General features: G+C 30.6%; 1 protein-coding gene and 1 non-coding gene across 2 annotated transcripts; one reads left to right on the top strand and one right to left on the bottom strand.

Annotated features, from left to right (window-relative positions):
- Positions 1-3,729: 3,729 nt before the first annotated feature.
- Positions 3,730-3,802, bottom strand: TRNAR-UCU (transfer RNA arginine (anticodon UCU)). The gene has a single exon. It is a non-coding gene; the product is annotated as a tRNA-Arg (tRNA).
- Positions 3,803-10,920: 7,118 nt separating this feature from the next.
- LOC125822071 (transcription factor HEC1-like) lies at positions 10,921-11,590 on the top strand. The gene has a single exon (XM_049501441.1). The coding sequence runs from the start codon at positions 10,925-10,927 to the stop codon at positions 11,588-11,590; it is 666 nt and encodes a 221-aa protein (XP_049357398.1). The 5' UTR covers positions 10,921-10,924.
- The last annotated feature ends 2,510 nt before the right edge of the window (positions 11,591-14,100 follow it).

Raw genomic sequence — 14,100 nt, 5'->3', positions numbered from 1 at the left:
TCTTGAGTAATTTTGATTATCTTCTTATTTTTTCAATAAATAAATTGGGCCCGGCCCATTTTATTAATTCAAAATTGTATTTGGATCATCTTTGATATTAAACGAAGAAAAGTAAACTATATAAATTTCAGTAGTTTAGAGTCTAATTACTAGAAATTCCGATAGTTTTTGATATTACATACTATACCACTTTCAGTTGATGGATACATATATCGAGATACATCAAATACGTATATCTGTTGGGTGTGTAAGGCCGAAATACGTGATAATTTTTTTGAATTAAACTACTATAACTGAATGCCTTAAGTAGCGGAGCAAATTCTGAGAAATTAACAAATAGGACAAATTTAGAGAATCATTCTGTATCACTATTAACTAATTTGCTAAAGAATAAAAATCACAAACGTTATTAAATCTGATATTGAAACCTTCATTTTTTTTCATCAATTTCTTCCTTTCAAGCTTCAATTTTCAAGTTTTTAGTTGTTTGTTTGTAATTTTTTCCTGCCAAATTATAGTGATGGTTTCTCCCTAACAGTTTCATTCTCCAATTGACTCAAATTTCATATCCAACATTTGAGGACCTTCTTCAAATCTTTATTAATCGGAGGGACGAAAAAGCAAAATTTTCTATGGATCTGACGGAGGTCCGTTGAATCTAAGCACAACTAGAAACATATGCTACGATAGATACTCTACCATCATCTCTACATCTATGAGAAATTTTAAGATGCTAAAAAAAGGAAGAATTTTTATAATTTTCTATTTTTCTTTGATTAATGATACCATAGATATTCTACGGTCGTGATTTGTCCCTAAATTCATGTGTCTCAGTTACATTTCATATTTAGATACACATAAGTAGATGTATATGCTTATTATGTATTCGAGATTCATGTTTTTTTATATAACGTATGAAATTTAGATACACATCATTAGATTAATTATATGCTTCTTCTTTTTTTATATTCCATATTTAGATACATAATTCGAGATACATATTTTTAATATAACGTATAAAATTGATACTTGATACATCAAATTAATACTAGATACATTAAATTAATATTAGAAACAAATTGATTGAAATGAATAACGAACTCATACTATTTTCAGAATTTTGAGACTTTGCTCTATGGATACAACACAACTTCATACAATGTAATAACTCCTATCGAACTGTAGAGAAAGGGGAACTCTAACCCAGATACATGAAATTGTATAAATTTGAGATACATTAGTAAATAATCAAAAACCTAAAGAAAATTATATATTGCTAATATTCAAAAAATGGTTGTTGATTTAAAACATGCCAGAGATGTTGAGGAAGAAGTGGAGAAAGTGGATTACATGGGGGTGTGGACAGATACATACTGTTAATGGGATTGGCGGAGTGAATCGGCGGATGTGAGGTGAGATAAAATAAAATTTGAATTTTTAGTGCCCATTAATTAAGGAGATTATATTTAAGATAATTATTCAATATCATATTTATTTTAAGATAATTATTTAATATTATATTTAAGGAATTGCGTATTTGATTTAATTTTTTAAAATGCATAATATAATTATTAAAAAATGGTATTTTGTGTAATATTTTTAAACTAGATATAAAATATGTATATATGATAGTAAAGTATGTGTGGTTATGTAGTTTTTCCAAAATACAATTTTCTATATAGCTATTTGGCATTTGCAATGCAAATTAGAGTTGACTTTTTCAAGTTATGTTGATCCACTCAAGTTGGCATATGACAGAATACAGACCCTTGGTTATTTTGTATGATAAAAATCCCCATCGGAATATTTAAATATGAGGTGATATATACAATAACAAAATGTCCAATATAATACTCACAAATAGAAAAAAACAGTGTGTACGAATATTAATCTACTTTGTGGTGGTATATATTTAATGCAACCATTTTTCACTACCATTAATATATTCTGAATCTAAAGTTCCTACTAATCGCTTTGAAGATAACAATTAATTTGTCGCATTAATTTATTTTGCTCTTTTTTTTTGTTATACTTTGAAACGAATTGACAAGGTTTAAAAAGAAATTGGGAAGAAGGAACGGTAAATAGCCAGTGCAATATTGCATAGATCATACCCTTAAAAAAAATAATCTAAATATCTGTTTATCTCATTTATATTTTAAAAAATAATTTACAAACATGAGTGCATTGTGAAAATAAAGCCCAAAACTTGATTATGCACGTAGAGTAATTTTAGTAGCTCAGATGATTAACTATAATTAAGAGTTCAACTCTTTACCATGTAATTTCTTTCTCATTTTACTTTCCCTGCCCCAAAATTTTTGTTTTCTTTTATAAAAGCAATATCATTCCCACACAATAGGTCCACTGCATTTGATGAATTATTAGGGGACCTTGAAATACAATCACTTTCAATAGAGCCCAAGTCATTTTTAAACCATAGATACCCTTAAATCAAGGTGAGTCAAAATTAATTTCTGTTGTCTTTAGATGTGATGTCAACTCTCATTCACGATTATATTTAGCTATGGATCATCGACAAAATTCTTAGATTATTCGAAACATGTCATAGTAACACTAGTTTTTTTTTCATTTACAATCTCCTTAAGTTCCTCCACAGCTTGTAGCATTCTCCTTGGAGTTATAGTTTTCTCATTCCCACAGGATTTAAGTTACAAGTTTAGAATCTGTTTCAGTAATTAGTCATTTTAGACAATAAGGATAATTGTACAGAATGACAAACTTATAATCTAAAATAAATGGAGTAGCTATTGTTTGATTTAATTGCGCCCCGTAGCAAATGTTTGCCAGTCGCCTCTCTCCCTCCAAATTCTCGCTCACCACTCTCCCTTTCTCGCTCGCTCCCTCTGTGCTCGCCTCTCTCGCTTTATACAACAAAATTGTATAAATTGCGTTTCTGTTTGTATAAAGCGAGAGAAAATTATATATACACATGCAAATACATATATATTCATCCTATACACCTATAATTATACAATAAAAATATTTCCCTGCCCAGTTCTCTTTTGTCTTTCTCTCTTTCTCGTTGTATACAAACACAAATTATACAATATAACGTAAATTTTATGTTTGTATAATGCATAATTTATGTTTGTATAAAGCGAAAGAAAATTGTATATACACATGCAAATACATATATATTCGTCTTTAAACTTATAATTATACAATATGAATATTCTCCTGCCCAGTTTTCTTTTGCCTTTTTTTCTTTCACGTTTTATACAAACACAGATTATACAAATATAATGTATAATTTATGTTTGTATAAAGCGAAAGAGAGAGCGATTTTTGACATACAAATATTTTTGTCAATGATTTATACAAACGAGAGGCTAACAACAATTTATACAAATGGCCTGCCAGCGAAATTATACAAATCTGAAGAGGAGCCAACAAATTATACAATTGCTTCTTTTTGTATATATGTATAGCGAAATAGACATAGCTTTCAATTGTATATGTATAGCGAATTATACATATATATGTTTGCTATAGAGCGTAATTATGCAAACTTTGCTATAGCATACAAATATGATTTTTTTGTGCTATATGTGAAAGTTGCTCTAGACAATATTAATAGAGCCCAAACAACATAGCCTTTCTTTCAGCCCAATAAATATAGAATAGGTCCAATTGTTTAGTACTAGGCCCAATAAATAAACATAGAATAGGCAAGGATGGACAAAATGAAAATGCAAAAATAAATTTCACGCCCAGTGGGACTCGAACCCACAATCGCTTGATTAGAAGTCAAGCGCCTTATCCATTAGGCCATGGGCGCTGATTGATATATCATGGCTGGGAATTTAATATAACTTTGAAAGTCTTGAGAGATTCTTGATTTGAGAGCAATTTGATGGTTTTCCTCAAATATAAGTTATAATATAATTTGCATACTTCTAAAACGATATACACTAATTATTCTAATACCAAATCAATACTTCAACAGAGGATAAGTGCTACCTTTGAACTTAGCCAGAATTCCCAACTTTTTGACATTTGATTTAAAATTTTGAATTATGGATCAGGTTATGGTTTTTATTTTTAAATCAGATTTGGTAATTTAAATTTTTAGATATTCCAAAGTCCAAAATTTCTCATCTTATATTTAGTCATATCTATATGTCATCAATTACTAATAAGTCTTAGAGGTCCAATAATACCCTACCTGTTATACATTAACCCCATAAATTTTTATTTTTTTTGTTTTCGTGGTACTCACATTGGAGTCCGACTAAATCCTTCCTAACAAAGGCGACTTCGTAGCCAAGGAGACTCGAACCCGAAATCTCTGGATTAAGAATGAAGGAGTACTTACCACAACCCTTGTTGGTAACCTCATCAATTTCGTTACACCTAAATATGACAATAGGTAAACCATATAATTTTTTTGGTCGGCAGTAAAAAGAATGTATTTTGCTTCAATTATTGTCTTTTATAATATGCTTGCTTTTAAAGCTTAAAAGTCAGAACAAAAAATGTTGAATACCCACCCAATCGATTAATTCGAACCTGAACTTAAAAAATCCAACCCAATCTGAATGGACCAATTCCCTATTTGTATTCACTAATTTAACGAGACTTTGTACTTGGAGCTTAACACATTACAGTAAAATCTCTATAAATTAATATAGGTGGAATCATGAAATTTTATTATTTTATAGAGATATTATTTAATTGATAAATTAATATTTATTAATTTAAAGAATGGTTTGAAATTTAATGAAGGTTAATTTTAATCATATCAAAATCATTGTATCTTACTACTTTCTGTATCATATTTATTGATTTCACATAAAAAAAATATTATTTATAAAGTACAACGAATACATCAAAATCATTGTATCTTACTAATTTATGTATCATATTTATTGAGTTGTCACTATTGTGCAAACAAAAGAGCATGGATGACAAGTGTGTTTTTTTATGAATATATTCGTTGGTTTGACCACAAAATGTATGGTAGACGAGTTTTGCTTATGGTAGATAATTGTCCAACCCATAATAAATATATTGAAAGACTACAAAATGTTGAATTTTTGTTGTTGCCACCCAACATGACATCAAAAATTCAACCTTGTGATACAGGGATAATAAGAGCTTTCAAGATGTATTATTGTAAGAGATTTTATCGTAGTATATTTGAAGGCTATGAAGCGGGACAAACTGATCCAACAAAGAAAAATGTTTTCGATGCTATCAATTTTGTAATCCCTGCTTAGACAACAAATGTTCAGCAAAAGACAATAGCAAATTAATTTCGACATTGTAAAATTCGTTCGGAGGATGCAATCTCAAAGAATTTGAATGAACCCACTTGTGAAAACGTCATTCATGAACTTGAGATCATGATTAATTATCTCGCTTACCATAATAAAATGGATGTCAATAACCTGTTAGCTGTGGTGGATCCAGGATTTAGAGTCTCTGGGTGCCAAACAGACTCATCGCCTAAATTATCTTTATGTTTGATTCGAATTACTCGTCTTTTCGATTTATATGACAAATCAATCAATAAAATGGAAATAAACAACATGTACTCCCTCCGTCCCATTTTATGTGGCAACATTTGACCGGGCACGGAGTTTAAGAAATAAATGAAGACTTTGAAATGTTTACTAAATTGCCCTTTAAAAAGTAGTCTCTTTTTTTCTCTCTCCTCATAAATGTATTGGAGTATTATTTTAAGATTAAGTGGGACCAACAAGGATAAAAGAGGAATTGTACCTTTATAAACTTACCATATAAGGAAATGTGACATTCTTTTTGGGACTGACCAAAAAGGAAATAGTGCCACATAAAATGGGACGGAGGGAGTATAAATTTTTTAAAAAGTGTTTGTAGGCTGTTTACGAAAAATTTATGGTGGTTCATAATGTTCATTTGTCAAAAATCAAATAAACATAAACATATTAATATTTATTTTAATTTAAAGTCAAATAAACATAAACATATTAATATTTATTTTAATTTAAAGTCAAATAATTACGTATTTAAAAAAGAGTTAAACTAAGATAAATTAAGATATTTATTTTTAATTGTATTATTTTTAGGATAAACATAAATAGTTATTTAAAATTACTTGTCAATCAACAAAATATAAATATAATTAGCCTATTTTCTTTTTTTCATTTTACTCTCTCCATTAATTTATAGGTTATTTTTTGTTCTTGAAAGTCAAGCTATAAGGTGTATTTTTTTGTTCCTTTTTTAAAATTTTTTTATATAAATATGAAAAGAATCGCAACTAATAATGTTTTTAGTTGAATTGCAACTTAGCGAGAAGGTAATATTTATGAACAAACATAAGTTGCAATTCTTATTATGTTAATGTAATAATAATAAATATTTTTAAATATTAATTAAATATCAAGAATAAAAAAATATCATATAAATTGAGAGAGTATGTATATATGTAGGAGTTTATGGATGATTTTCTATTTTTATGAAAATAGTACCAAAATTTATATAATTATTGGTTAAAATTACTGATGATCTTTTTGTTATATTTTCTTGTTGCAGAATATTTGATGCATTTAAGTGTTTATGAAATTATTGAGAAGAGAAAAAAAAACGATTTATACCTCTTTCTATTAGTTATTAACTTTTTCTTTTACTTCTTTAAGAAATTATAAATAAAAATGATAGTTTACTATTTTAATCTTTAAGATAAACTTTTTTGTAATTTTGTACAAATTTTGTTTACACTTTAAAGAAAAATTAATAAAATTAAAAATTGTTGTTTAATTTTGTTAATTGACAAATAACTTTTAGTAACTTTTTTTAGTAAAATGGAAATGATTAATATAGGATAGAAAAATAATATCTAATGTTAGGAGTAGGATGAATTACGCTAAATTTCTTACTTATAAAATTATTTAAAGATAAAGAAAGTAGCAAATAATTGAAACAATGGTAAAAATGAAAAAAAGAAGAAGGTTGAAAAGCTATTACTATGATTTATGAGAGGAGCCTTTTGTTTTAAAAAAAGAAAAAAAGTGAAAATGTGTCAAGTGGGTTCAATCCCGCGACCTAGAAAAAACGTGAAAATGTGTCAAATGGTTCAATCTCCCGACCTGAGGCTTAAACATTTGACCTTTTACCACGGGCACCACAAAGTACTTTGGTACTGTGGGTGGCGGATTTATTATTTATATATAGACTGTGTATATATATACCTATATACATAAAGTTTTCGTCGAAGCTCGTGGGTGGCATGGCACCCCCACCCGCCTGAATAGATCCGCCCCTGCCTGTTGGATTATCCGGGTGAAAGTGATACATGTTCATATAGGTCCAGAGCTTAGAAGAAATTGTGGATACCATCGGAAAAGGCAATGTTGATGATGAAGTTGAAGATGATACTATACATTTGGAACCAGTTACGCGTAAGGAAGCAATTATCACATCTAGAACTCTTCACAATTTTATGGTATAGTTCGAAAAGACAACACTGGAGCTCTTGGATGCAATAAGAAAAGTTAGAGATGAGCTTCAATTAGATTTAAAGTTTAAGAAAAAACTAGAACACAATAGAATCATATTTCACTAAATTGTCTTAGATATATTTGTACTTTTAAAGAATTATTAATTTATGATATTAATGGGATCATATATTTATATAGGGGTCTTCTGGAAATATATTATCTTATTATCTTATCAAAATTGGTGATTTTTTCTATTGGCCCAAGTCGGAATTGGAGAAAAATATTACTTTAGAGAGATTAATAATTTACCGAGTATTAATTTATAGAGGTTTTACTGTACATTACATAGTCCATTAACCGTAATGAAAGGTTCCTAAAACAAATCAACCTCTTATTAGTTATTAGTAAAACTAAGTGATTATATATACCTTAAATCAAAGTGAAAGTGAATAATAATTTGTAAAAAGTGACTTGTTTTTCCTTCAAAATTTTGTAAAGGTGACTCCTCCACTGTCGGTTTAAAGGGATCATGACGCTCTCCATACTCCTCCTTTATAATAAATATCATCAATCATCACACAGTGCCATCCAACAAATATCAAATTTCATATTATATATATTGTCGTAGTACCTTCGAATCTTCTGGATTAATCACATACATGCATATGACATCCTTCCTTTTTTTATATATTTCTGACACAAATATGATTATCATATAGTCGACCTTAATTTATTTCGTATTGAAGCGTAATTGTTGTTAGTTATATTGAAACCAGCTGTGGATTCTTCATTTCATCTAGATGACTACATGTTTAATAAGTTTTCTCTTGGGAGGGGAAAAATAAATAAAAGGGAAAAAGTAAGTTATCTTTTGGAACCACTTGCAGAAAAATACTTTATTTATGTTACTTACTATTGTATATATTATCTAACATTGCTGATGAGAAATATTTAGATCTTATAGAGGATACGTCCTACCCAGTACAATTATTTGGAATATATACATTTTTTTTTTCATATGACATAATATAATAAGATTGGTAGGGTATAGGGCTCATTGGCAAATTTGATGGGAGTACTTTATAAAAGAAACAATAAAATACTAAAATCAAGAACAAATATGGGGTTGGGGCTTTTTCCAATTCCAAATTGATCAGCTTACGAGGAAATCGGGTTGCTTTGTGTTAATTTGTTGATAATTTTCAGACTCTACTGTGTGTGAGACTACACTTGAATATATTGTTATTAATGATTTTTATGATATAAATGTAGAGGTTATCTGATAGAATAATTTACCCTAAAATATAAGCTATTGCTGATTCCAAAACAAAATGCGTAGGCCCCATTCTGATTTCTGATTATCTTCCCTGCATTCATTCCTCTGAGCATTTCTTCTGGTGAGATCCAAGTTATCTGGGTATGATTATAATTAGTGACTTATCTAATGCTTGAGGAAAGGCTCAAAATAGTCCCTCACCTTTGGGTTAAGGCTCAAAGTCATTCCTTGAGTTTTCACATGGAGTATTAATAGTCTCTCATGTTTGCAATATTGGTGCACTTTTGGTCCTCGTCCAAAATTTTGCGTATTTTTTAACATTGATTTTATCCATAACTTATGTATGAGATATTCAATCATTATTTTATCTATTTAGGAAAAATTATAACTCCATATGAGAGAATATGAGAAGAAAAAACACCTTGTTTTGTTTAGTAGAAATCGTATTGCAGGTAAAGTCGAGAGGTTCATCACGATAATTTCACGTGCAATAGTACAATTTTTTTCTTTTCTTCCAACGTCATATGTTAAGATGTTCTTAGTTTAACTACAGTAATATTTTTACTGAACAGAACAATGTGTTCTTCTTATCACCTTCTCTCACATAAAGTTATTATTTCTACTAAATATATAAAAAGACGATTGGACATTCCTTACATAAAATTGTGAACAAAATTAATGTTAAAAAATAGGCAAAAATTTAGGGGAGGACCAAAAGTGCACCAATATTGCTAACATGAGAGACTATTAGTGCTTCATGTGAAAACTCAAAGAATGACTTTGAGCCTTAACCCAAATATGAGGGATTATTTTGAGTCTTTCCTCTCTAATACTTACCCATATAGTTGAGTGATCTTTTTATTCGAATAATTGTATATTGACGTTCAAACGTATCAGGCAGGCAAAGTTGAATGACTTTTTCATAAAATTTTTTTAGCTTAATACTAACTATTTAATCATTGGTAAAGTATGCAATTTTGTATAAGCACGCAAGTTTTCGAGTAGTATAAAAACGTTGCTTCGTGTGGTGTTCTGATCAAGCAGAATATTTCAGAAAAGCCGTAACTTGTAAGGGGAGTTTGGACTATCATTTTCATGATGTAAAATATAGTCAGACTATCTGTTTTACCAGGAAGTTAAATTTCCATGTTTGGTCCAAAACAGGTCATTTTCTCAACTTGAGAGGAGCAGAGGGTCGGTCCAACTAAAGTTTACTTGTCAAAAACTTCCTAAATCGAGATCGAGATACGTGCCATAGAAGCATCATTATATTCAAGTAAAACAGTTGTGTAACAGGATGCCTGCTATCCTTCGAGATGAAGTCAGTATTTGAAATTTTTGACTCTGAACTTACCATCATCAAATTCATTGTTCGTTTTAATTATTATATGTGTAATTAGTGTTTATACAATTAAATGATCTAAAGTAAGAAAATATTGAATTTGTCGAAACTTATGCTAATATTGTGTGTAAATATTACTTACGAATTGAATAGAAGAAAACTAGTAACCTTTTTGAGATCTTTTATATGTATATGTATATATATAAATAAATTTGTAAAGAGCTATAAAACCGAATCTCCACACATCCATCATGCCTGTAGCTCAATGTAGAAATGGAAGATGGGCTACTTTCCAGGTAAGTTCATCTTTCTTGACTACCCCACTTCTGAAACCAGACTTGTTATCCTTCTGACAGATGTCATGTGTTGTGGGGTTACCATTTTAAGTTAATTTTTTCTAAAGGCAAATGTATCTAGTTTTTCATTCCCAGACCATACCTCTGTTTTAACTCTTTAGTCATTGCTGCCCTTTTTGGTTCATGCACCTTTACTCAAACGCATTCCCCTTTTATATTTACACAAAAAATATCTACTCGTTATTACATCTGACACTATGACTCAAGCTTTTGTAACTCTCAAATTACCTGCAAATGGAAATGCTACTACTGTTAACGAAAAATAAATTAAAAAAATAAACAATGTGATCTGTATCATTGCGTATTATTTGGAATATAAAAACATATATAGGAGTAGGTCACAACTTGTCATATATATGCACATATAGCACTGACAATTCCATGCTGTGCTCAAAGGAACACTTCTCATAGTGGTATCCCCTGAATCCCTTTTAGCCCATCTTTCATTCTAATATTTCTATATATCCCCTGTTTTTTTCCTTTTTACCTTACAAAACAAATCATGGAGTTACAAAATATTGCTCACTCACTAGAACTTGGATTCTCCAATAGCAATATTGAAATGATACCATTGCAACCACCACTCCATAACTCCAATTACCTAATGACTTCTCCTCCATCTAATTTCTCATTCATGGGCAATCCAATTGAAGAGCCCGCCGCGATGCCAATACTTTCATCGATCGATGAAATTATTGCATCGGCGTCTCATGGTAGTGGAAATGATTACTCATGTTTACAGAGGAGAAATTCTATGGAGGCTATGAGGGAGATGATTTTTCGTATCGCGATGATGCAGCCGATTCACATTGATCCCGAATCAGTTAAACCTCCCAAGAGAAAAAATGTTAAGATATCGAAGGATCCACAGAGTGTGGCAGCCAGGCATCGGAGGGAACGAATAAGCGAAAGGATAAGGATTTTGCAAAGACTAGTCCCTGGAGGAACTAAAATGGATACTGCTTCAATGTTAGATGAGGCTGTCCATTATGTCAAGTTTTTAAAGAAGCAACTTCAATCTTTAGAGCAAGCCGCGGTTAATAATAGGCCGATGATTTCTGGATTTTCAACAGCAATGTCATCGCCAGGGCCAATGAATTATAATTCAAGCTCTATTAGGGCATGCCAGCCTCATCCATCCATGAACTCTAGTGCACAAAATGCTTAGTTAAAATAAAATGAAATAACATATGTACACGGCGTCCTGATCATGATCATGCTAATGAGTACTATTTGTAAAAAAATTAGCTAAATGGTGTGTGTTACTTTGATTTCCCAGTCATCCCTGAACCCCAACAAGGCTAGTCTTAGTTTTCTCTTGTGTTTGTACCAGTTGCGCAATGTTTTACTTTTGTGCAAGGATCATGCTAATTTTTTCAGTATCGTTCCAATTTTATCAGATGTTTCATAAGGGACTAGGTTTGTCTTGTGTTTGTAATTCCAGTCTTTCGCTAGAAGCAAGGCAAATGGTGAGCAGAGTTGGACATTTTGGATTTAATAGGCGTGGGTTCTTACACTGTTGAGTGGATTGATTGATATTCTCTCAACGTGTTACTAGACTTTGTGTGATAAGACTTTCTTTCAATTTCCTACAGAGTCATAAATGTATTTCTGTTTTTATTATGACTTCATCTTATTTTATATTTAAATTGAGTTTTATATAATAATATCTAGCACAAACAACGTTCTTACATAAGAATCACCTTTGATTAACAGGACTAAAAATGGGTCAAATTTTTGGTGATAAAAATGCAATTTTCCTTGGTATCTAATTAATATTGTGAGTGTTTTTATTCAACAAATATTTGTCAGACAATCGACCAACAATAATTAGCTAGTTATAATATTAAATTAGAATTGGTTAGCAAGTTGCACGTGAAATTACACATACAAATGTCTACCCCTTCGCAAAAAGAGCAAAGCAACAACAAGAAGAACAACTAATGAGATCTTTATACCAACGAGGCATTTCGCTTTTCAGACCCACCTGTTTGCAACAACTTGGGGTGCTGTCTCAGATATCTCCAACGACATTTTTTTTTTCTCCTTTTATTTGTGCACGTATACAATAAACTTTTTTCTTCTATCAAATTTGTTATTTTTCGTGGACATCTTTTTAAAGTCTTACTATTAGAAAATACTCCATTACATTAGTTATGAATTTATTGATAATTCCTAGTTAATGAAATTTCTTATTGACTATTGTCCATGTTAATTCATAGCTAAATGAGATTTTATTGTTTGACAATGAAATTTAGCTGTCGCTAATTCTTTATATTCTCTTTTATAAACCCTTTAGTTGTTTGTTTGATTAAGTAGTAGAGGTCGTGTCTGACAGAGTGACGGTAGAGGTTTTTGATGTGGTGGTTGTGCAGTGGTAGGCGGTTGGTAGTCAAAGTGCATAGCAATGGTCGTTTTGCGGAAGTTGCTAGCGGTGTTGGTAATAATTATATGGGTGGCGATGATTGACAACAATATTAAATATGTGGTAGGGATCAGTGTCGGTGGTTGTAGCTTCTATTATGCAGTGACAATATTATAGTCACGATAAAATCTGACATTCACGTGAGTATTTAAAGAATGATTTCAAAATTTGTTGCAAAGATTGAAATAAAAATGATTATATAAAGCTAATAAGAAGGTGTTTGGATTGATTTAAAAGTTGGTAAAAAATTTTTTTTTTTTTTTTTTTTTTATAAATAAACAATTCCTGTCATTTACTTCCTCCGTCCATTTTATGTGGCAACATTTAACCGGGCACGAAATTTAAAAAATAAATGAAGACTTTGAAATGTTTACCAAATTGTTCCTTCAAAAAATAGTCAACTTTTCTCTCTCCTCATAAATGTATTGAAGTACTATCTTTAAGATTAAGTGGGACCAACAAGGGTAAAAGAAGAATTGTACCTTTAAATACTTAGCATATAAGGAAATGTGACATTCTTTTTGAACTGACCAAAAAGAAAATGGTATCACATAAAATGGGACGGAGGGAGTACTTTTTTTTACCCCTCTCCGAGAGCTCCAAGCTTCCACCTTTTTGCTTCCTTCGTAACTTGAACTTACATTCTTAGAGTTGGAAGTGAGAATACTTATCATTTGAGCAACTTTCTCTTGTTAGAATAACATCTCCGGGCACCGGGTTGGAAAAATAAAAGATATCTGATCTTGGGGTCACATTTTGATTTCCCACACTTGATGTACAAAGCTTACATAGTTACATTGGAGCTTCAATTAAATCTAGATCTCATATTGCATGAACCATTTGGGAGTGTCGCTTTCAACAAAAAAAATTCATATTCAAAACTGGAACTCAATACCTTCAATTAAAAATAAAGCAGTTCCACTGCTACACCGCAACTCAGGTTGGTTCAATGTCAGATAATTACTTTTAATGGTCAGAAGAATAATAGATGGTGTAGTTTGTAGTGCTAGCATGCATTAGCACAAAATTAAGGAGCTTAGAAAACCTTCAATAAAATGTGAGGTCACAACATTTATCACGGAGGAAGAAAGTTGATAACCTAACCGCAAATGTAGCAGCAAGAATTAATGGACAGTGGGTGGGTTGCACTCTTACCAAGACAATGCAGCCTTAATTGATGGACCCCTACAAACACGTACTAGCAAGCTGTATTCCATTCCAATTACACAAACACACTTATTTCACCATTTTTT

Source organism: Solanum verrucosum, unplaced genomic scaffold, assembly GCF_900185275.1.
Source record: "Solanum verrucosum unplaced genomic scaffold, falcon-dt-bn FXZP01000103.1, whole genome shotgun sequence".
Taxonomy (NCBI): domain Eukaryota; kingdom Viridiplantae; phylum Streptophyta; class Magnoliopsida; order Solanales; family Solanaceae; genus Solanum; species Solanum verrucosum.
The sequence above is the reverse complement of the archived record's forward strand: the minus strand, read 5'-3'. Positions and strand labels throughout refer to the sequence as shown.

Excerpts from the sequence above, each read along its gene's own strand:
- LOC125822071 (XM_049501441.1), top strand. The coding sequence starts at position 10,925 with ATGGAGTTACAAAATATTGCTCACTCACTAGAACTTGGATTCTCCAAT.